The 25,337-nt window shown below is 32.9% G+C and overlaps 3 protein-coding genes across 14 annotated transcripts in view; 2 read left to right on the top strand and 1 right to left on the bottom strand.

Annotated features, from left to right (window-relative positions):
• The window catches only part of LOC135123628 (uncharacterized), a 257,338-nt gene extending 232,358 nt beyond the window's left edge, over positions 1-24,980 (top strand). For all 11 annotated transcript variants that reach the window (XM_064048459.1, XM_064048457.1, XM_064048452.1 and 8 more), the window contains one exon: positions 24,788-24,980. In XM_064048459.1, coding sequence (XP_063904529.1) covers positions 24,788-24,965 — 178 coding nt within the window. In that variant the 3' untranslated portion in view covers positions 24,966-24,980. The remainder of the gene's footprint in view (positions 1-24,787) is intronic.
• Positions 1-25,337, bottom strand: part of LOC135123626 (bombesin receptor subtype-3-like) — a 294,643-nt gene that overhangs the window by 162,344 nt on the left and 106,962 nt on the right. The gene's annotated exons all lie outside the window — the stretch shown is intronic.
• On the top strand, positions 13,236-13,895 carry LOC135123114 (ribonuclease H-like). Its single transcript, XM_064047627.1, has 2 exons — positions 13,236-13,722; positions 13,775-13,895. Exons 1-2 carry the CDS (start codon positions 13,335-13,337, stop codon positions 13,795-13,797), a joined length of 411 nt encoding a protein of 136 aa, XP_063903697.1. The 5' UTR covers positions 13,236-13,334; the 3' UTR covers positions 13,798-13,895.

Here is a 25,337-nt window from a genome sequence, read left to right on the forward strand (position 1 = left end):
TTTTTTTATTTGACGTTATATAGGTTTATCTGTCGTCTGTTATTTGGCAGTGACTTTCTTAGGCAGATAAGCCTCAAAACTACTGTAGTGGTGATTTTAAAATAAATACAAATACACGTCACGGATATTGGGTAGATGGTGACACGCTAGCCAACATTTCATTTCGTTAATTATTATCCCCACCAAAAATTTGATGACGTCATTGCAGATTTTTACCACCTCAATTCTAAGTAAAATATGTAAAATAATATATTTCGATATTTTATTGCTGTCTTATTCACACGTATAATTTATCACACCACTCCACTTTTGACCATATACATATACAGATCTCCGTATTTTATAAAAAAAATACTTTAACGTCTTAAGGTATTAACTGCGGTTATTTTTACTTCTTGAGCCTAAGCGACGTCATCTCCATAATTTACAATAGTAAATAATTCGTTTTTAATTTTATAAAATAAGACTACTCCTGTAGTTGTGGTGTATGAATCCGTGTTGAGTTTTCACCCTAGATATCCGGATTTTTGGAAAAAAAATTATATAAGATTTTTTGATATAACAATTTTTCGTTTTTTTTTCTCTTCGATTTTACAATTTTTTGATATCACAATTTTTTGTTTTTGAATTTTCCGTTTTTTCAACTTTAATTTTTTCAATCTTCAAAAATACAATCAATTCCGTTACTTTTAATTACATAATTCAATTTGTAATGTGTGTTTAAAGGATTCATCCTTCACTTTGTAGCTTTCATTTAAATAAATAAATTTAAATAAATTAACTTTTTCAATTTCTCGACTACCAAACTTTTCAATTTTTCATTTCTCCAGTTGTTCGATTTGCAATTTTTCGATATTACAATTTTTCAGTTTTCAATATTTCGGTTTTATAATTTTGGGTTTTTTCGACTTCGATTTTTTCAATTTTTCAATTTCTCGACTTCCAAACTTAAATTTTGTTTCTTTATTTTTTCTTTAATTGTTCGATTTGCAACTTTTCAATATTACAATTTTTCACTTTTCATTTTCTTTCATTTATCAACTTTTTCGATGTTTCGGTTTTATAATTTTTGGTTTTTTCAATTTCTCGACTTCCAAACTTTTCGATTTTTCGTTTGTTCAGTTGTTCGATTTGCAATTTTTCGATATTACAATTCATCCTTTCTCAATTTCTTTCATTTATCATTTTTTTTATTCTTCAATGTTTCGCTTTTATAATTTTTCGTTTTTTCAATTTAAATTTTTTCGATTTTTTGTTTGTTCCAATTTTTCAATTTCCATTTTGACGAGATTTCAATTTTTCATTTCTTCAGTTTTTCGATTTGGTTTTTAATTTTCTTCATTTTTCAAGTTTTTCAGTTTTTAAATGTTCTGGTTTCATAATTTTTCTTTTTCTCAATGTGGAATTATTCAAATTTTGAATTTTTCAATTTTTCATTTAGCAATGTTTCGGTTTTTAATTTTTTTCAATTTAAAATTTTCCAGTTTTTTGATTTTTTAATTTTTCGTTTCTTCAATTTTCGATTTGCAATTTTTTGATTTTGCAATTTTTCGATATAACAATTTTTCGTTTTGTCATTTCCTATATAGTTCCAATGTTTCTTTCCATTTTATAATTTTCCGTTTATTCAATTTTTAATATTCTATTTTTCAATTCCTCGATTTTCCTATTTTTAAATTTTTTAATTTTACAATTTTTGAATTTTCAATTATCCGATTTTCCGATGTCTTTAATTTTCAATTTTCGATTTTTCAATACATGTTTCGTTTTTTTGATTTTTAAGTTTCTTAGTTTTTAATCTTTCGATTTTTCAATTTTTCGTTTCTTCATTTATCAAGTTATTGATTTTTAATTTTTCGATTTTTCAAAGTTTTCATTTTTACTTTTTCGATTTTTCATTTAAAAAAAAAATCGAAAAACTAAAAAATTGGAAAAAATCGAAAAAGTGGAAAACTGAAAAATTACAAATCGAAGAAGCAAAAAATTGAAACATTGAAAAACCAAAAATCGAGAAATTTAAAAATCGGAAAAACTGATGAATCGAAAAATTGGAAAGAAGAAAAAACAAATCGAATCAAAAAATTAGAAAACCGAAAAATTGTAAAATCGAACGACTACATTGAAGGATCGAAAAATCAAAAACTTACATATTGAGAAACTGAAAAATTAAAAATCGAAAAATTTGAAAAATCGAATAAATGAAAAAGTTTTAAAATACCATAATCGAGAATGAAAAAAAAAAAATCTTACAAATTTTAATTATTCTTACATATAAATGTAATGAAAACTAGAAAAATTGCAAATTAAAAATTGAAGAAACGAAAAATTGAAAAATCAATAAACTGGAAAAATTTAAATCGAAAAAAATTAAGAATTCAATTGCTAAATAAAAAATTGAATAATTCATGATTTAAATAATTTCACATTGAGGAAAAGAAAAATTATGAAATCAGAACATTGAGAAACGGAAAAACTTAAAAATAAAGAAAATAAAAAATCAAATCGAAAAATCGCAAATCGAAAAACTGAAGAAATGAAAAATTGAAATCTCGTCAAATTGCAAATTGAAAATATGCACATCAAAAAATCGAAAAAATTTAAATCGAAAAAACAAAAAATTATAAAATCAGAACATTAAAAAATCGAAAAATTGTCACAATAAAATAAAAAAAACCGAAATGAAAAATTGCAAATCGAAAATTTGAAGAAATAAAAAATTAAAAAATTGAATGATCGAAAATTGCAAATTGAAAAATTGAGAAATCCGAAATTTGAAAAATTTCAATTGAGAAAAAAATCATAAAATCAAAAGAAATGAAAAATTGAAAAATCTAAAAATTGAAAACTCGTCAAATTAAAAAATTGCAAATCAAAAACTTGAAAGAAAAGAAATATCGAAAAAATTGAAATTAAAGAAACAAAAAATGATACAATCGGAACATTGAAAATCCGAAAAATTGTAAAAAAAAGAAAAACCGAAACGAGAAATAGCAAATCGAAAATTTGAGGAAATAAAAATTGAGGAATCGAGAAATTAAAAATCGAAAAATTACAAATTGAAAAAAAGAAAAATCAAAACTTTGAGAAACTAAAAAATTGACAAAAATAAAGAAATGCAGAAAAGAAACGAAAAATTGCAAATCGAAAAACTGAAAAATTGAAAAATTGAAAACTCGCCAACTTGCAAATCGAAAAACTGCAGAACCTACTAATTGAAACATGCAAATGTTGGAAAATCTATACACTGAAAAATGTAAAAATAAAAACTCGAAAAATTACAAATCGCAAAACTGAAATAAAATCGTAAAAATTTTATATTTTTTCAAAGAAGCGGTATTTTTCGGCTGCACTTCAGAGGTGAGAGAAGTTCTCTCGAAATGTTATAATTACTGCTTCTATTTTATAATGAACCCCATTTGTGAACTATTGATAATAATTTCCAAAAAAAAAACACTGAACGAACTAAGAAAACCCACACCGCAATAGAATTTATGCTTCATATCCGTTTCATATAAACGTTCACTGTTTGAACAAGCCTTCCTAGTATAAATATTCAAGCCCTATCTCATAAAAATCGTTTTCCGATTCCAAACTATTACCATCTTCACGTAATAATCCAATTTGCACGACACGTGAGATAGAATCTATTTTTCGAGATCCGTAAGCACATCCTCTAAAGGACTTGATACATTTTATTAATAGACCACTGGTACACGTGCTTTAAAGTTCGTCTGTCTGATGAAGGCATCGTGTATCGAAACACGTGTAGCAGCGCTCTATAAATAATAATATTTCCCGAACATAAATTGTGTTGCTAAATTTATATAAAAATGAAACGCAGCAAATATTTGTCTCATCAATTCAATTTTTAATATTAATTATTATGAGCCATTGAATTTTCAAGATTAATCATTCATGTTGCTGTAATTACGTGCTGAATGTTTATTTTATCAAACCAAATAATTGATTTGCTTTTACTGCAACTCTGCTGGAAAATATTATTATATTCAATTTTTTTATAAAGCAGTCTAATCCACGCATATTATTTAATATTAATTCATTTGTGATCTAGTCTGCGCTGCCCATGATGTCACCAAAATACGTAGGTCGTTTCTTAGAACATACAACTGGTATATCGTGGTGGATTGCGTACAATAAAAAATTCAACAAGACAACAATTTTCATTCGCGGTTCGTTGGGTCAATTTAAATATTGACCTCACGTAGAGTGTTGTACCCAGAGGTTTCCTTTGAGGGGGAGTGAAATAAACTTATAGCAAAATCTGCTTAAGGCAGACAAGGACAAATATAGCCCCATAAGACTTATCATTATTGACTACAATTGTGCCAAAGTAAAGTAAGTTATTGGTAACGGACATACGCAGTTTAAACAGTGGCCAGTGAAGTTTCTATAATATGTTTTATAGTGTTGTTTCTGCATTTCGTGTTTATACACAAAGTTTTATTGAGTGTTTTATTAGTTATTTAATGTTCTATACGATATCTTCAGTAGACAATTTAAGCAATACTACAGTTATTTATTTTAGATATTTTTTGCAAAGTTTTTTTAGAATGACTCGACTGAAATATAGGTAGGAACCAAAAATACTCCACAAAACGTCGTCGATACAATGTTTTAAAACACAAGATTACTATGGATTGCGATCTGTGTTTCACAGCTTGTCATTTTATGCAACAATTAATGAAATCTTCAAAGTTTGTTTATTATTAAGTTAGCCGCATGTGTGCAATAAAATGAACATAATAAAAATTGTAAATTACTGCCGTTAAGTGCGATTTTCAAATAAAATGATCAAAGTAGTTGTTCGATAATAACATCACTATCTTAGTTAGATGACTATAAATATTTCTTTTAAAAATATTTATCCATATTTCTTAGGTAAATGAAGAGATTCGGCTGTTGGTTACTCAGCTAGTTTTGCATTTGATTTTTAAAAATAGCATATCCATTTCAAGCTTTTGTTTATTTAATGAAATGTTTTGTGATTATTAAACCAATGTTACTGTGTTGCTAAAATTTCAAAAAGTTTGTTCTGTAAGTTCTAGGACGAAACACAAAATTTCGTTTTTTATTTTTTATTGCAAGCGAGATTTACTTAGCAAATTTTTGAGACGACGTCATAAAATTTTTGGTGGGGACGAACAAATTTGATTTGAACAAAATTAATTTCACCAGTGGCTTTGGAAATTGTCTGTTTGATAAAACGGAAACTGGACTGATTACCACAGAAACTATTGTGGGACTCTTCCACACGCCACTTAAAGGTAATAACTAGCGATGAACAAACTAGTTCTAGGTCAGTCAGAAAATGTGTAGCAAGGTGCATTAAAAAATAAAATATGAACTACAACTCGTAGATATAAAAATCCAAGAATAACCACAACCTAGAAAATTAGGAATCTTCCTACAATATTTATAGTTTTGGCCGAAATAACAAGACGTTCATTGCTAAATAATAGTAGGGAATAAACTCGACCAATTCCATAGGAATAATTTATAAGCAGGTATATTTATGTAGCCAAAAAGTGAAGGACAGAATAAATAAATTCTGTATCACCATTTCTATTTATAAGACGAATTTCGATGCGCATTGTTACAAGCACGATTATAATGTTAAATTTATCCTAGAACAAAATCACTTGAATTGAAGGACTGTTTAAAGTTGTGTATTTTTTCTCAGCCTACATACCCGTAATTTATAATCCAGCGTTTCAAACACTTTTGTTTACTACTTTGAGGGACCACAACAATAACACTCACCGAAAATGACGCGTTAACTGCAAAATTACATTACGAATTAATTATTAATACCTAAATATTTCGAAATTAGCAACTAGCTGCGATTTCTCGCGGTATGGCTAGAAAATATTCGAAATTTTTATCATACTTCGTCGCCATAAAATTGCGATTTTATCTCTTCTTCAGACGATTTTTATCGTACATATTTTATATGCAAATCCAACTTATTTATAGCTTGGGAAGTCGAAAACTTTTCTTATTACAGGTGAAAAAAAATTAGGATTAAACTTTAATCTGTACTTAATTAAATTCAACAGTCCTTCGTCGTTCTCACACGTACGCTGTAATTTCTAGTCTCGTTCTATGATTAATTCTATTATCTCGTAAATTATGTTTCAGACAGATTTACAATATTAGCTCCATTTCAGATTGTAGCTCTTTAGTGTACTTAGGATAGCTTAACTCAAATAGCTGACGGATTTAATGTAATGAGCGCAAAAAAAACATTGCTGAATTCGAGTATTATAACACGTGATGTAATATTGGATTTCTCCTCGAGGGTGACTTTTCTGACCATTTACATTGCAAATGATATGACTTACATTGCAGAATCCCATTCAACATTTCCACAAGTTTTTGAATGTGTGTACAGCTGGCGAGTGCCAAAAGTGAATAATAAATCCCACATTGTTGTACCCACATTAAATAGTTAGTTGAAATAAATTTAGTTTTTTGGTATACATATATTTGTCGTGAGTTTTCTTTAAAATTTATTGGCAGTTGTAAAGTTTCGAAGCTGATCTTTAGATAAATGTCTAATTTCATATTTCACTTTCCGTTTGTTTGTCATATATTTACTTGACTGTTGGCAAAATGCTAAGCAAATTTTGTCTGTTTAGCCCCACCAAAAAACCGATGAGGTAATCGCAAAATTTTATTGGGTAACGAGCGAATTTTAGCCTAAAATAGATGATAAAAACGCATGTCTTTGCCTACAACCAAAATAAAAAGAAATTTGTCCTAGAATCTGCTCTTTATTGATGAGTAATGAAAGTAAAAAGTAACTATCCCAAATCACTAAAATTGTTTAACATTTAAAACCTCCGTAAAATCTTCGTATATTCAAAATATGTGTCGATGTTATTAAGACCTCATGTAAGACAGTCCATGATAAATCAATCACGCTGCTGATAACTGTTCGCAAAATTCTTTAAAAATAGCTTCAATTAATCGCTCGTCCTATTAGTTCGTAGTGATCTTAAAATAATTTATGTGCGACCTGTTTTCCAACATTTACAAGTCAAGCAATTGTGTTTATTTTTTCTTAAATACCGGAAACGTCGTTAGAATCTAAACACACAGAAAAATCCCATGATTATATCTGAAGATAAATATTTAACCGCACCCTCAATTTGCACTGTGGCAAGAGCTTTTTTGTATTAATTAGCACTATTATTTATTTTTGAAGTTTGAGTTTGTGGCCGGTCGAATACTATGAAGCAGTGATCGTTTCAGTCATTTTTGTTTATTGTGTCTGGTAGTAATACCGTGGCGAAATTATGAGGTCAATTGCAAGATTGAATGTGGGGTGTTAATGAATTTGCTAATTATGAGGTCGCTAACTTACGATTAAAACTTGTTTGTTTTTGTAGAGTTCTCACACTTTTATTAGATCGTCATGAACAAGGTTTCGTTGATGATTACTTCATCGGGTGAAAACTGATATATTGAAAGAATTTTCTTTGAAAGAAATAGGTTTAGCTAAAGCAAAATGAGCCCGTTTGCACATTTTTTGCAGTTTAGACACACAGTACTTCGTCTGTTTGATTTTAATAATTTTTCACACTAATACAATTCGAAGCAAATCAAAAAATGATCTGTACACATTTTCAAACTTGTCTGGTGAAAGCCAAGTTCAACGATATGTTCAACAACCTAAAAAAATCATGCGCAAATGTATAGCTGCAACAACCAGCTTTTACTTTATTCTGAAATTTATATTTCCATCTGCTCTTAAATAAATGTCCTTTATGGAGAAATTTTAACGCAAAATTTACACACTTCATTTACTTTATTTTTGCGGGCTGTAGCAAAGAACATATCAAATAACCTTTGACACGTATAACTTTTATTTTCTGACATAAAATTAAAATTTTTAATTTACATTTTTATATTTTCATAAAAAAAATATTAGTTGATTACATCAGTAACCGTATTCAAACCTTTAATATCAGACACAGTTATAAGACTACAGACTGCAATGTTTTTATTTTTATCGAAATAATGGCTATAATAGTATCATTTTGATCATTGTTTTCTCAGAGTTTCAAAGCGCATAAAAAACGAAAATGTACATTTCCCATTTCCCCTCCGTCTGTTTTTCATTAGCGATTTAATCTCTGAAAATACGAAACACATTGATTTGAAATTTTAGGTATAACAATAACAAAAATAAGCTCCGAGGTTCAGTATTACTCGCAGTGTAATACCACTGTTTAAACTTAAAATCTAAAACCAACACAGATTATATACTAAAACCAAGCTTGGCGTTTTATGACTGATTTCAAATCTATGATCAGATCACGCAATGTTTTAAGCAGTAATTGTATGTTCATTTATTTAATGTATTTAATGTACAGTATGATGATAAAAATGACATATAACCTCGATAGTACGTTGTTAAGAAGGCTCTGAAGAACTGTAAAAAAATGGTTGAAGAAATCCCTGTTAGAATTGCATCCACATTAAATTTACATCTAAATAGAAATTAACGGTGACAACTATGTTATTATTATAAGCGGAGATTTCAGTGCAAGAATAGGACAAAAAGGAAGAAGATGGAAAAAGAAGATTTAAAGACAAAAGTGAAAATAACTAATGAAAGCTACTGAGATAGGATGGAAAATCTTGAACGAACATAAAACTCAGAATCAAGAAGGCGAATTAACTTATGTAGAACCGAGAGGATAATCGATAATAGATTATTAAATGGTGAATGAAAAAACGTGAGAAGAAATTTCGCAGTTCAAAGTGGGAGAAAGTATAGAAGAAAATAATGTTACGTGGAACGGGTATTTAAAAATCGGCGTGGATTAAACTCAACAATTAATAACTCGAATTTACACGACTGGTTACACAGGGATTATGTACAAAATAATTCCGGCGCAACTTGACTATACTCTCGTGGACTGAATTGACTGAATAATAATCGTTCTTGACGGTAGTCTCCATTTAAAGCCATACATTCCTCTAGATGGATCGCGAACGCCACTTCGAGACTTTTCTGGACACCGTAATCAAGACTTCCGGTAACCGGCTCCAGTCTTGTGTTTATGCGAACGCCGGTTCGCCGTCGCAGCCGATGATGAGTCACTCATCATTGAGATGAGAGGGCTAGTGGCACATATGAAGAGAAGTTAAGAACACACGCTTTCGTTGAAGCTAATACGCAAGCAAAATGGGATGAATTGAATAAATTGATAAAAGATGCAGAAATCAAGGTAGAATCTAATGTAAGTAGAATTGGAGAGAGAAAAAAAAAGACTAGTGGAATATGGAATGTTAAGAACAGAAACAAGGAAGACATTAAGAAGATGGAAAAACCAAAAGACAACAAGAGATTTCCTCAAAGTCAGAGAAACATATAAAAGTAAATACAAAGACAGAAAAGCAAGTAATGAAGAAAGAAGCACAAAAGATAAAGGTAATTAAATCAGAGAAACAAGTATGAAAACACATTAACAAAAACGGGAAAAGGAAAGAAAAATCAAAAATGTCATTTTTGTCAGAAGAAGCCAACTAGAGAAACTATAAAAGAGATAGGCAGCTGAAAAAGATGGAATTCCAAATGAAGCTAGTCTAAAGGCACCTGACAATGTTATCCACAAAATGACAGAAATCGTGAGGTGTGGATAATAAGTATATAAGAAGAGAGACAGGGGGATGATTGAAAACTATAGAGGAATAATTTTGCTAAATACAAGCTACAAATGGAATAAAATTGTATTGAGAAACAGGTCAGAAAAGGAAATGGAGAAAGAAGGGTTGTTGCCAGACATGCAAACAGGGTTCAGGGAAGGGAGGAACACAATGGATTATGTAAGTAAAGTGTGTGCATAAGAAAGAAAGTAGCCTGTTTGTATTCTTTGTCGATTTAAAAGCCGCATTTGACACTGTAGATACAGAAAAGATCTGGGAATATTTGAAAAAGAAGAAGATAAGTGAACATCTAATAGACAGGATCGAGGAACTGTACGAAAACACAACGATGTAAGAGTGAATGGGAAAGAGAGGCAAACGTTTGATATGATAAAGAGGGTTAGACGGGAGTGCCCGATGAGCCTAAGTCTTTTCACTGCCTACGTTGGGAATCTTCAAGAAATGTTTAGCAAACTTCAGGTAGCAGGCGTAATGACTGGAAGAAATAACGCTTGGATGTTGGCATATGCGGATGACATGGTGGTGATAGCTAAATGGGAATCTTCAAAGGTATATAATGAGGAAGGGATTTAGAGTAAATGTGAATACGACAAAAAGAAACAGGTGGGAGAAAAAAGAAAGGGTTTGGAAGTGGGACACAGAGAAATAGAGGAGGTGAAGGAAGTCAACTCAATGAGCTCACATATACTATACTAAGGAACTAGCAAGATGATGGGGATGATATGGGCAATTGCAAAAAAGGCTATTTGGTGATGATCGGAAGAGACTGTTTTATAGTTTGGTTACAATAATATCGAAATCATTATGATCAATGTCCTGAATTAAATAGCTTTTAGATTAATGTAGACAACAGTTACATCAGTTGTGACTACAAATTATTTTGTCCAAGATTTTCATTATTGAAACCGGAAGCAGATTACATCCTACCTGAATTTTTTGGCAAGATGTTGTAAAACTAACGATTGCGACATTTGCTATGTTTCTGTTTCTGTCTTCGTCTGATACACTGTACGCAGGTGAAGACTGCCCGCACTTTTTAGAATTTTAGGGGTGGAAACGTATATACGTGTGTCGGATTGTAACATTACACCTGGTTCCACGAGATAATTGAACAGAGCCATAAAAAAAGTTTAAGTTTACCCTGTTACAATAGATCCTTAATTTACGTTTGAGGAGTAAAAAGTGTAAATTTGACACAAAGTAAAATATATGTATGGTTTTAAATAAAAAAGAAATCTTGCAAATTTCCACCAAAAAAAAAATGCAATTTCATGTAACCCACGAGGTACTTAACCAAGTTAGTGGTTAACTCTACATATCTGAATTTTTATATCGATAAAGAAATCAACATTTTACCGCACATTTTGATAGAATTACTTTGGGAGGTATAAAATTCTGAAATTCTATACACACAATTATTGCGAACATGATAAATCACTGATTAGAATTCACGGAGTATTCCAAATAACCAAAGTTCTTTTTTTGTGCGTAATACTCTAAATCCATAGATCCATTAATTTTTTTCTGGTTATCTGTGAGCACCCAATTTTTGGAGGAATAATATACAGTATTTGCCAAAATTAAAAAAAACACCAACACTGCATTTTACCTTGAAAATACAACTGACAACATCGTACTATTAAATGTGAAGTCTGACATGGGGAAAAAACGAAGATAAATATGTAACTAATTTATACTCAATTGCAGATGTTGAAGGGTTTTGATGTTTCAAAACGTTTTAACGAGACATATTAAACTCAAATTCTACAAACGTTATTATAATTGAGTTAATTTGTTTGTGCTTCCGTGTTTTGTGATGACAAGTTTATCGTTCGTTGAAGTTTCAACAGTATAATACGAAGATCATCACAGGATTTCTTTTTGTCAGCAACTGAAATCAACAAGTGGCGGTTTTTTAGTTTTGACAAAAACTACAGTAAATTTTGAAATTTTCTTATACATTTACGTACATCAAAAAAGTGAGGTTTTAGAGGATTTTTTTTTTACAGAGAATTAAAAACAACTAGTGTTAAACAGATTTATTAGTGCTTCAAGGGCGGAGAATGTTCCATCTAAATAATTTTAATATCTTTTTTATACTACAGGGTGTAGGGAGTGATTCTACGACAACTGGTCGCAAACAATTGATCGCGCGACAATTGATCGCAAGCAACTCGTCGCAGCACAATTGGTCGCACGCGACAATTGATCGCGGCGACAATTGATTGCAGCGACAATTGATCGCACGTAAATTGATCGCAGCGACAATAGATCGTACGTAAATTTATCGCAGCGTCAATTGATCGCAAGGTAAAATTCATCGGGAAGTATTTTCTTTTATTAAAACTAAATATTTTGTATTCTGAATTTTAAGTTGCAATAAATTTAGCAACCAGGTAAGGTGTAAATATCGAATTAAAAACAATTTGAATATAGATAAGTGACGAAGTTTGTAGTTGCACTTTAAAAATTAAAAAATACGAGCGTAAACACCTTGTTACATAAGAATTTTTATTAATAAATTGTCATTTTGGTTATTTTTCTTTAACAGATTGTTTCTATTTATCTCGTTGCTTATTTTACCCATTATATTATAGGAACTAGCTTCATTATAATAAGTACTCAACATAAAAACAAGTGTTTATTGTTCTTAACTAGATTACAGTTATTTAAAAAATCATATTTTTAACAACCTTTAAATTTTAACACATTTTGATACAGAATTGCCTCTATTGTCTATTCTTGTCTTTATAGATATCACCAAACAATAAAATTTATGAACTAATAGTACATCTAGAGTATCCATATGCAGCGAATGTAAATTCCACTGGACGGATATAATACTTATTTTAATCCCTTGTAAATTGCAACGGATCTTTTACAGGGTTTGAGAAAGGTTTACGTGTATTGTAAATATATATTGCAAAAATAAAAATAAATAAATAATTTTGTGTTACCGGGAAATCTAAGAAATGTAGGTACTTATGCAACTAAAAACTTATTTTTTAATTATTATTATGTGACTAGTATTGTACTGAAGAAAAATTCAGTTGTACCATATGTGGGTGTAAAAAATACATATACAGGGTTAGTCACGAGAAAATTATTTCTGAAAATTATTTTTACGCAACCCAAAATACGAATACGATGTATAGTGAACCAAGAGTTATAAGGTTATATGGCCATCATAAAATCATCCCATTGTGTCGAAGTTAAGTTGTTTACAATAGAAAAGGTTTTAGGGTCGTAAATAACGTGTCCACTGCAGCTGGACCGACTCTTGTGGTTTCGTTCAGGGGCGGCTTCCACCAAATATGAAAATCCACCACTCCACTACTTCTTTACTACCTGCAGCCGCTGAGGGTTCCGAAATAACCACTCGCTTTGAAAGCCGGCCCTGTTAAATATGAGCAAGAAATGTTTAGAAGATGATTTATTGCCAACCCGTAAGCTTAGTGCGAACCACACAAAGGGGGTATTTATTTGCGGTCAACTACTTTTATGATGGCCATATAACCTATGTCGATGGTGCCAAAACAGATAGTGGTTCAGGAGCCGGCATCTACTCCGAACAACTGAACGCACAAATTAGTGTACCTCTCGGCACCCACACGTCTGTCTTACAAACAGAACTGATGGGAATAATGCTGGGAGCTAGAATCATTGCTGAACGTGAAATCGGCAACAAATCAATACGCATACTTACTGACAGCAAGTCTGCACTACTAGCCCTGGACAGCTGTATGGTTCGATCCGGGCTGGTTTGGGAGTGCAGACAAACGCTAAAGTATGTAACGCAGAGGAATAGTGTGGAACTTTGTTGGATCAAAGGACACAGTGGCAACGAAGGAAACGAGAGGGCAGATGAGATGGCGAAGCGAGCCGCGCGCATGCCCTTCTGGGGACCCGAACCGGCAATCACGCCTTCGGTCGCCCTCTCGAACGAACTCGTAAAGCAATATACCCAGAGACGCCATGAGCAGATATGGGTGAAGTTGAGCAGCTGTCGGCATAGTAGAGCTTGTATGGCGACACCAGACCGTAAGTTGACGAAATTTTATCTCTCACTTTCAAGGGACAAACTGCGTAAACTGGTAGGATTCCTTACGGGACATTACCAGTTTAACAAACATCTACATACGATAGGGGTAGTAACAGACCCAATCTGTCGTGGATGCAATGAAGAAGAGGAAACAGCTGAGCACATTCTTCGTGAGTGTCCAGCCCTAGCCTCCTACAGGGAATCCATACTAGGGGACATCTGGCCTAGTATGGCAAATATCAGGGAGTTTCCACCCTCTGCATTACTCAAGTACATTCAAGCAGTTGGGTGGCTTGACGAGTAGAGGAGCGGGAAAACACCCTGATATGGACTTGGGGAAGGTACAATGGGCCCAAAGGCGAGGCCTAAGTGCCGGCTGGCCACGGTCAGCCCCCATAAATTAAGAATCCAGGAAGAATCCAGGAATCCAGGCCATATAACCTTATAGCTCTTGGTTCACTATACCACTTGATACTAACTGAATTTAAAATGAAATGCTTAATTCATGATTGTTTTGAGTTTGGCAATGTCATTTTGACAATTCTGGAAAAGGAGGTTACGCGAGTGTCCATGGTGGTACCGCAGCCAGTTGGAGATCTCCGCTGGCGCCGCTAACAAGTTTGTCAGGGCTTGCTTCGAGTGCCTCTTGATCTTTTGCAACCGATTAATGACGAGAAAATTATTTCTAAAAATTCCTTTTACGATAGATATTTCTGTGACGTGTAAAACAGCTCTCAGATCTAAAAAAAAGGAAGAAATAATTGGTTCGCAGTTTTCCATGAATGACCCTACTACGAGCTGCTACCTGATTTTATTCTTCTCCGCACTTTGCATGCTACAAAAATTTACAACATGGGCTGGAGAAGCCCACCTACATCCGGCAGATTAGGCAAATAATTCTGAGTGAATAGTCGGCCTTCCGAGTGAAAACTTTTCAAACTTCCCAAGCTAAAAATTAGTCACGTCATTGCGAATAACCACTACTCAGTGGCGTCGTCATCCTGGTTGTTTGTACTTTTTAACGGTATTCACTGTTTGTATTACTTGTTACTCGTGATGTATTGATTGATTTGAATATTTTAAATAATATTAATTAATAGAGAATATAAATCTGTTATGTGCGTTGTTTTATTCAACAAATTTTATTCCATGAGCCGCATCAAAAAAAAAAAACTGTACGTCACTGTCATCGGCAGTCTTATCTGGGTAATGAGGGGTACTGTTTATGACACTTTACCGGTTTGGCTCGAAACCATCATTTTAAGTCTGGCACTTCCTCCAGTATGAGTATATTCCTTTGCTCCATGGTCAAAACTAATCTTTTTACGATCTTGTTTACAGAAATGGCGTAAAAGTGGAGATTGGTATGTAGGTACTTAGCAAAGGGAACGAGATAAATTATTCATTCTGTCGTATCTATAAGCGCCTTATTAACAGTGTGAGCGTTCAAAAAAGTTCTGAATGAAAAAACATCTTTGGTTTTATCATGGATTAAAGATAATCCAGAACTAATTTGTAGTGAGCAAAAAATTGTCTGCAAAGAATGCAATAAACTCCAAGATTAATTGTTAATATATAAATTCAAATTTCTTTGCACCAAATTTATTAAAAAATATATATATTTAATTTTTTAAACTATCAAACGTAATCAAAATAATACTTTTTCACTTAAAACTGTAACGAGAGTTTTTTCACGATTTATCTATAACTTTTTAATTTGACAGTTGTAATAATTTTAAAACCATTTTTTATTAAAGAAAAATGACGTCTAACACGTTTTGAAAGCTATTTTTGTCACTCGTTTAATTGACAAACTTTAAACTTGTGAGAAGAAAAGCTTGAATCACTTACTTGAGCGTCTAATCAATAAGACGAATAATCCAAATGAACATTACAGTAGCATACGGACGAGATGTCAGCATTAAAAAAAATATTTTCACTTTTTTGCACTTTGGTTTAGTCGGAAATGAGCCTAATAGTTACCGTTTTTATGGAACTCGTATGTATTTATTTTGACACTTTTTTTAGAAATAATGAAATTTTTGAGAATACAGGGTGACTGCGAAATAAGTGCAAATATTTTAACCACGGCATCCCCCACCCTAGTAGAGCCGAAATATAGAAAAAAGAAATTAAAAATCGAATGGGGCAAAACCCCCATGAACCACCCTCGATACGAAGGCACAGAGCCACCTTGTAAACAGAGTTGGAAAAACGTTCGAATAAAAACGACCTAAACACTTTCAGTTTCAATTAAAAGTAAAACCGACTTTTTGCTGCTTATCATTCGTTCATTCATTTACTCATTCATCGTTAAAGGTCAGTGTGAAAGTTTTTTGGTAATTTTGATTCTGACGGATGTTTGGTCCTTGTCACAACGCTTTTACGTTGTTTATTGGAACAGAAATAAGAGCAACTTAGAATGCTACTACCTTTTTACAAGAAATGTTGAAAATGTTGTCCTTGACTAGCAATACAGGCGTCAGAGCGTCGCAAGAGGTTTGTTGATAGGTAAAAAAACACCGGAGTAGCGGGTGTCACTTTCACTTGTTGAAGCTCTTCGATAATTTCTGGACACTGTTGATTTCCACAAACGAACTGTTTCATCCAACTGATACACATTTATCGAAAACCGTCTCTTGAAATCGTACTTGTTGACGACTACGTGGAGTTCCATCGGACAAAAAGTGAGTTACACAACGTGAACAATCAGTGGACTCCAAACCGTGCACTTTGTCAACATGGTATGGATGTGGCCGTATTCTTTTAATGTAGGATGCACTACAAGCTGTGAAAATCCAACTTCTTCTTTCTGTCCTATCACGGCCACGATCGTGAGTTTGAGGTTGAAGGTACCATGATCTCGGAGATGCTGTACCACTGATGCACCCATTACCATATCGACACAATCTGCATGGGAAAACTGCACCATAAACCGATTTCACCGACCGCTCGATGCTAACTGGCCCTTTTCGTGTTTTTCACGTTGCGATTAAAAAAGTGCCTGATAAAGTAACTTTTTTGGTTCTTTAACCGACTCGCTCTGTTCCATTCATTGTAGTAATTATGTAGGTCACAAAACAGTCCAGCGGCGCGTACAACAATTTACATTGAATTTCAAATAATTTTTTCTAGACACTGCTACTACTTAGGACCGTGAATTTTACCCAGTGACATAATCATATTGTGAGCTATTCCCCATTTTTTTTTTGCATGTATTTCGCAGTCACCTTGTATAACACATTAATTTATTTTCCTCATTCATAACAATTACTTATTTCTCTATAAACGCTATCATTTTTCGCCTGCGATCAATTGTCGCATGCGACCAGGGGGTCGATTCTCGAACTCGTTCGAATAAGTTCCGCATACGCAAGTGGCCAACTTCCGAACGGTTTTGAAGATTCGGTATTCTCGAAGCGCGCGCACACGTTGGTATACGCAAATGTTCGAGCGTATACGAACGTCAAGTTACGAGTGGGTAGATGCGATCGCATTTTGGTTTGCGAGTGGTGAAAGCTAACCTAAAACTCTGTTTGGTTTTGGTCGTTCTATTGTAACGTCAATATAATATCTGTAATATGCTGTATCTGTTAACATACATTAATAGAAAGGGTTACCATTCCAAAAATACACAAATTGTAATGTATCAATTTGATTGTAGGAATTTTTTAATTTCATTTACAATTTTGACATTTGTGATGCAAATTTAAAAAAATTAAATTGAAACAGCCGATTTCTGTGTAGTACACATAATAGCTACATATGTATGAAGAAACAACGGACTATTGCGATATTTTGGGTAATTTCTAACAATACATTAACACGTTCTTAGTATGATTGTAACCATAATTTTTAGGTGACTCTGGGTAGCCACTGCGAACATTTCAAATATACGTGCAGTTGTTTAAAAAATAAAAACTAAAATGAATTCTGAAAGATCATTTGCTGTACAAAACGGTTGTAATGATATGCATAAATATACCTGAATAAATATCGGGTAACCAAACGCTAAGAATTTTCTATAAACTAGGAGAGTACACGCAGCAATAAAGGTATTAATATGCAAATATCTGCTGGCTGCGGTGGTCCCACTCAAAAATAAACATTATTAAGTTTGTATCTGCATCATTGTAAAAAAATCACAAGAATTTGGATTAAATACGTAGGGTTGCATAAAATCATAAAATCAACATTTTTTTTAATCACGATTTTTTATGTTTTTTTAGCCTGTCAATTATTTGGGATTAAAATCCTGATTAAAATAGTAAGTATCCGACTTAATGTCATCCTTGAGCCGTACTTCTTAGTTTTGAACAATAAAGAGAATTTATTGTAATTTACATTGCAAAAAAGGAATTGATAGTGTTATTAATATGATATTCACTCCTATAATCTTTAAAATACAATTTAAAAGAATTATCGTTCCTTTTTGTTGGAAATATTGTATTTTAGTTAAAGTTCAACTTATTTTGATATAAATTTGCATTAAAAGGGCCGTAATATGCACTACATATTCGCAAACTGTAAAGAAAACTTAAAAAAAAACAATAATACTTTAAAGCAATAATTTAATTTAATGTTTGTATTGATGAGGCTGATACGTGTTTAAACTCCATATTAATTTTAATAATAATGAAACAACTTTCAGAGTTTAAATAATATATTTGTAGTCACTGCTACACGTCCCTGCCTGAAGACGGTACTGTGTACCGAAACACGTGTAGCAGTGACTACAAATATATTATTTAAACTCTGAAAGTTGTTTCATTATTATTAAAAGCAATAATTTAAATCGAGCCAATCCTGCTAATGCGTGTTTTGCTGGTAATAAATTTGAAGGTAACAAATTAAAATAGTCCTTCTTGGATTCAAACTCATCCCGCGTGAGTTCTGCCAACCATCGCATTTAAATATCATCTGTATTTTGCCGCTGTTGCCATATCCTCACTCGAACAGAGGCCTTCGTATGCGCATCGAGTTGCTATTCGCATTGAATCTCGTTCAAGAAGACGGATTTTCGTTTCGAATAGCATCTTGGCATGCGCATCTATTCGTACTCGCATCTTTGCGAACGAGTTCGAGAATCGACCCCCAGGGGGTCGATTCTCGAACTCGTTCGAATAAGTTCCGCATACGCAAGTGACCAACTTCCGAACGGTTTTGAAGATTCGGTATTCTCGAACCGCGCGCACACGTTGGTATACGCAAATGTTCGAGCGTATACGAACGTCAAGTTACGAGTGGGTAGATGCGATCGCATTTTGGTTTGCGAGTGGTAAAAGCTAACCTAAAACTCTGTTTGGTTTTGATAGTTCTGTTGTAACGTCAATATAATATCTTTAATATGCTGTATCTGTTAATATACATTAATAGAAAGGGTTACCATTCCAAAAATACACAAATTGTAATGTATCAATTTGATTATGGGAATTTTATAATTTCATTTACAATTTTGACATTTGTGATGCAAATTTAAAAATTTTAAATTGAAACAGCCGATTTCTGTGTAGTACACATAATAGCTACATATGTATGAAGAAACAACGGACTATTGCGATATTTTGGGTAATTTCTAATAATACATTAACACGTTCTTATTATGGTTGTAACAATAATTTTTAGGTGACTCTGGCTAGACACTGCGAACATTTCAAATATACGTGCAGTTGTTTCAAAAATAAAAACTAAAATGAATTCTGAAACATCATTTACTGTACAAAACGGTTGTAATGGTATCCATAAATATACCTGAATAAATATCTGGTAACCAAACGCTAAGAATTCTCTATAAACTAGGAGAGTACACGCAGTAATAATAATAATATGCAAATACCTGCTGGCTGCGGTGGTCCCACTCAAAAATAAACATTATTAAGTTTATATCTGCATCATTGTAAAAAAATCACAAGAATTTGTATTAAATACGTAGGGTTGCATAAAATCATAAAATCAACATTTTTTTTTAATCACGATTTTTTTATGTTTTTGTAGTCTGTCAATTATTTGGGATTAAAATAGTAAGTATCCGACTTAATGTCATCCATGAGTCGTACTTCTTAGTTTTGAACAATAAAGAGAATTTATTGTAATTTACATTGCAAAAATGGAATTGATAGTGTTATTTATAATATTTACTCCAATAATCTTTAAAATACAATTTAAAAGAATTATCGTTCCATTTTGTTGGAAATATTGTATTCTAGTTAAAGTTCAACTTATTTTGATATAAATTTGCATTAAATGGGCCGTAATATGCATTGCATATTCCAAACTGTAAAGAAAACTAAAAAAAACAATAATACTTTAAAGCAATAATTTAAATCGAGTCAATCCTGCTAATACGTGTTTTGCTGCTTAATAAATTTGGAGGTAACAGATTAAAATAGTCCTTCTTGGATTCAAACTCACCCCGCGTGAATTCTGCCAACCATCGCAGTTAAATATCCTCTGTATTTCGCCGCTGTTGCCATATCCTCACTCGAACAGAGGCCTTCGTATGCGCATTGAGTTGCTATTCGCATTGGATCTCGTTCAAGACGACGGATTTTCGTTTCGAATAGCATCTTGGCATGCGCATCTATTCGTACTCGCATCTTTGCGAACGAGTTCGAGAATCGACCCCCAGTTGTACTTGCGACGAATTGTGTTGCGATCAATTGTGACTGCGACCAGTTATCGTTGCGACCAGTTGTCGCTGCGACCAATTGACGCTGCGATCAGTTGTTTGCGATCAATTGTCGCGCGACGAATTGTGCACGACGAATTGACGCGGTACCGTAGGGAGTTTACGACATTTCGGACATTATTATACAGTGCCTTTTTTTAACACTGGTCATAGGCATTTGCATACATGCTAAAACTTTTGGTCGCGTTACTAAGTTTTCTAGGAGGGTTTTTCAAGTGAAAGCACAAGGTTTCCGGAGTTACTTACCACAATTGCGGATTTGTTAGGCTTATAAATGGTGTCACATGAAATCTGACACTTTTTTTCGGACTATCTCCTATCTGAGAACTCAAAAAATTGCAGCACGTCCTTAAAAAATGCATGAACGCGTCCTTTTATTGTGGTCTAAAAATTGGTAAAATTAGTCGAGTTTATATTATTTTATAAGAAAAAACTGCTCACTGTTATCCGTTCACGATCTTTATATAGTAGGGTTGGCCATGAAAATCTAGTGAGTTTGTTCGTATTCAATGCAGAAGAATAAAAATTCCCCGAACTTTTTTCGTTAGGTTACGTTTTATTAAATTAAAGGTTAAAAAATATGCCAGAAATATAAACATTGTTGCCGATGCTTTCAGTTTTCAGTAGCAAGGACCAAGTTAACGGTATCCATTTCTTAGAAAGTATCCATTTCTTAGAAAGCATAAAACTTTACGCTATTTAAAACAGTTTTTCGGCTTTTTGTAAGTGTTTATTTCATATGTAAGGAACAAACACTAAAATTTCACTTAAACATTGTTTTTATATGAGTGGGGGTTCTACATTCTGCTCGCCCATTCTTCTTAGAAATGGAAATTTGGACCTTTGTGAACAGCCTATTTCCATATCTTCCAACTTCTTTTTTCACTTTTCTAAGATTACTGAAAGGGTTGGTAAAAGACAACAACTTTGCTCTAGTGCTTTGATGGGTTTAGCTCTTCTGAAACATTTTTCCGGCATTAAATTGAATGATTTATCTATATAGCTATTACTAATGCCTACGTAAATGCTCTTTATTTGCTTTTATTAAGTACTTCCAAACGCTTATTAATAAGAACGTTACTATGCGCCTTCTCCAGGTCCATGAAGAGTTACAAAAAAAAATGAAAATTCTTAAAATTTGGTGCAAAGTAACAACGTGGATGATCTAACTAAAATTATACTTATTTTGTTGTAGGTCAGGTAGTTTTTCACATACTACCTTGGTAAATTTAGAACGAAAGATGCGTAAAAATATCACCCCCCGACAAGCTACAGTTCCATTATTTGGCTATGAAAATTTGTATCATCACCGTCATTTTCAAATTCAGATTCTGAATCAGATTCACCTAGCGAAATAATGAAAGGAGGTATAGATTCGTACGAAAGATTTCCCATATTTTTTTTCCTAATCTGCCAAAATAAGTTTTTCACAATGTTTACAAAAATATTGCCACATGTTTGGAGTACATTTAGAAAGCGCCTCAAGCCATAAATTCTCCACCCTATTTTTTAATGAAGGTTGAGAATTTATATGCTTGTAGTAATAGTTCTTACAAAATCCCCACGCCATTTCAATTTGATTATATATACAATGGTACGGAGGTAGGTAATCCAAGAACTTCATGGCCACTTTCTCTTAATGTCTCGTCTTTTTTTTCTATTGTTTCTGAAGGGTTTAATTAAATCCCACAACTGTTTCTTCGAAATTTTTTTGTCAAATTCAACACTATGTTTAAAGAGCCATTCCTGCATTTCACATTTTTTACTAGAAAAAGTGGGTGGTTTATCCAACTGAACCGAATGATACGGTGAATTGTCTAAAACCACCACACATTTTTGGTTCAACTTTGCCAAAGCAGGAATGAGCTGATTAACCACCCAATTCTGAAAAATTGTCCCGTCCATCGTTTTATGATAGTCTCTATCGTTATTTTTGAATTTAAAAAATTGTTACAACCATCCAAGAACCCCTTGAACAACCCGCGTGGAGAATAAACCTTGATCCTTCACTTTTAATTTTGGTGGGATTTCTTTTTAGATCAGTATCGTGCACCCAGCGACGAATGGACGAACCATTTTGATAGATCCATGTTTCATCCAATTACACGAAAGTCAAATTTTCACAAGAATTTAGAAACTGTAAATATGTTCTCAAAAAAGTAATTTTGGCTGCAACGACATGTTTTTGTTCACATAGAATTTTGCGACTACTTACTTCCCTGTGTTTATAACCCATTGACTTAAGAATTTTGTATAATGTGGTTCGCCCCCCTTTAAATTCCAACTGTTCCCTAGAATATGCCAAAAGAGTATCAACAGTGAAATATTCGTTTTTTTCATTAAGTTGCCAAATTTGTCGTTGCAGGTCTTCCCCGTTGGTTTTCGCTTGCTACATGCAAAATATGAACAGACTTTAATCATTCCATTTCTATTTTTAAGATTTGCTTAAACAGGTGACTCAAAAAAATTAAAGAATCAGTCAATTTATTATTGATCAAATTAAGAACGAGCCACCCCATTTTCTGGAAAATGTGAGAATACGCTCGTCTTTATAACAATAAAATAATGATAAGGTAATAATTATAATAATAACATTCAGAATATTTTGTTCAATGAAGGCTTATGATTAATTTTAGTCATGTGTTTTGGGGCGATAAACTCATTCAAATCAAACAACTGTCTACGTGACATTCCTCAGATGTAATATATTCCCGTTGATAATGTGCTGTAAATACATTTTTTGCACTCATAACCTTTTTGATGACCTTGGCGCATTCAACAGCATGCGGGACGTCGAACATCACGCACACTAAATCATCAAATTAGTTTATCCAACTTAAAGAAAAAATATCAAACCCAATTTTACTATATAAATATCGTGAATGGATAATAGACATGAATATAAATTGGGCTCCAGTTTATTAATTACAAATATATTTTCTTTAAAGCGATATATCTCATATCTGTAAATTGCAACTTCTGAAACTGCGGTCCCGCATGCATTTAAGATAACACGAAACCAAACCAGATGTAAGCCTTAACATAATCATCAAGTGTAGATTCCACGCAATATTATTAACACCCAGATTTCCAGTATAGAAAATCATTTTGGAAGAGTTAAATTTTCAATGCAATAGAAGTTGAGGAATTAAAAAAAAGGTTCGGAACCAAATACATATGTTAATTCTACAAGTGTCTTACTAAATTCGTATTCCATAAATCAAGATTTCTCTGTATAGTCATTTTAAAACAGATAGATTTTCTTTAATAAGATGTTACTATGCCCCAATCCCGTTTATGAAAAATTTGACTCCGTGTTCGTATACTCGGAAATTATTGTAAAATAACAAATGATTAATTTCATGTTTTCTCAACGTTCCGTAGCTCTTGGTTAAATTTGTCACATTGTCTTCTACTATATATCTTAGTTGAAGTAGCGTAGTAAAACAAAATTTAAACAATAACATTAAGGTTTAGTCTTTCTTTCAAACTGTAACCAAGCAAAAAGCTTTGAATACCTTGAGAATTATGGAAGATTAATCAAAATTTAAAGTCAGTTCTCTTTAGGAAATCATATCAGAATATCGAATCAGGTCTACACTCATAGCTCTGAAGACAGCTTCATTTGTCCAATGTTTACAATAAAAGCTAATAAATTACGGAGAACATTCTTATCAGTTATCACATTCAGCCACAAGTCAACAAGAAATCTTTGTACAATAATTAGTTTTTTACAAATGTTCTACATATAATAAAGAGTTAATATTTACTTTCCAGCGTAAGCTGGTTGGTAACGTAACTTTGACGATTGTCTAACATTTCATGGCTTTTAAGAAAAGATCGGGCTTCCTTTTCCATTGAGTGTCATTTCTCTTAACTAAATTTTGATGTTCGAAATAAACAATAGTTATAACTGCACTAATAAACTGTTCTTTCACATAAATTTAACAGAATTGTACAAGAATTACTACCGTCCGTTTCGCTTAGTAACACTCTTTTATCCATACCCAAAAACAAATCCGGACAATGCTCTTTAGTTTAAGCACAACTACACAGCAGTTCTTTGGTGACAACTGCTAAACAAGCACATCACGAAACTCATTTTATTCCCCCCCGTCAGGAAATTAGCACCATCAATAAGCTTTAGATTCAATAAACTTAAAAGGATTGCGTTATCCTGTAAGCAGAGGATGTGATGCTTCATTACACCCGGGAATTCATCAAGATCACGTGTCAATTAATCTCGTCAACACGTTCGTAATTGTGTCCATTCATCACAACAACGTAAACCTCTTCGATCACGTGCTACTCCCCACTCTTTAATTTGATCCGTCATTCAACAATATTCTTTGTTACAGAGACATAGACATCGACATCTCCGGCTTGGCGTCGCTCAGCTGGCTCACCTCTAAATTAAAGTCTTGGGTGATCGGACATCTGCGTCAGAAAGCTCTACCTGTACTGGAAACCTACGTCAAAGAGGCCCTGCTGCATGCCATAACCAACACCGACTGCGTCGCTCAACTTGTCGATTAAAAATTGTTATATTTTTCTGGATTTTTATTTCCCCTAAGTGAGAAATGGCCTCGTAATATGGATTTAGGAAATTTGCCCTTTTTGAGCGATTCGTGTTATAGCTATTAGAGACGAATAATTGGTTCAGTGTGAGTCAGACTTTAATTGGTTTGGAAAACGAGGAAATGGGTTTTTTAACAGACGATCGATAGATGCTACAAACACATAAACAAGTTTTCTTATAACGCTCCCTAACAAGCACTAGATCAAATTGAATAATGAGCAGACGACCACTGCAAATTGGTTGTGTAAATGGGGGCGGTTTGAGGTTGGGATTAGCGGGGGCGTTTTTTTCGTCTTTTTTCCACGAAACGTTGCTGCTATTATCTGGCG

Source organism: Zophobas morio, unplaced genomic scaffold, assembly GCF_036711695.1.
Source record: "Zophobas morio isolate AGI-343-1 ecotype UQ-CSIRO unplaced genomic scaffold, CSIRO_AGI_Zmor_V1 ptg000006l, whole genome shotgun sequence".
Taxonomy (NCBI): Eukaryota; Metazoa; Arthropoda; class Insecta; order Coleoptera; family Tenebrionidae; genus Zophobas; species Zophobas morio.

Excerpts from the sequence above, each read along its gene's own strand:
- LOC135123114 (XM_064047627.1), top strand. The coding sequence starts at position 13,335 with ATGGGAATAATGCTGGGAGCTAGAATCATTGCTGAACGTGAAATCGGC. Across the intron at positions 13,723-13,774 it reads CTGTCGGCATAGTAGAGCTT|GGACAAACTGCGTAAACTGG; the intron begins GTATGGCGACAC and ends CTCACTTTCAAG.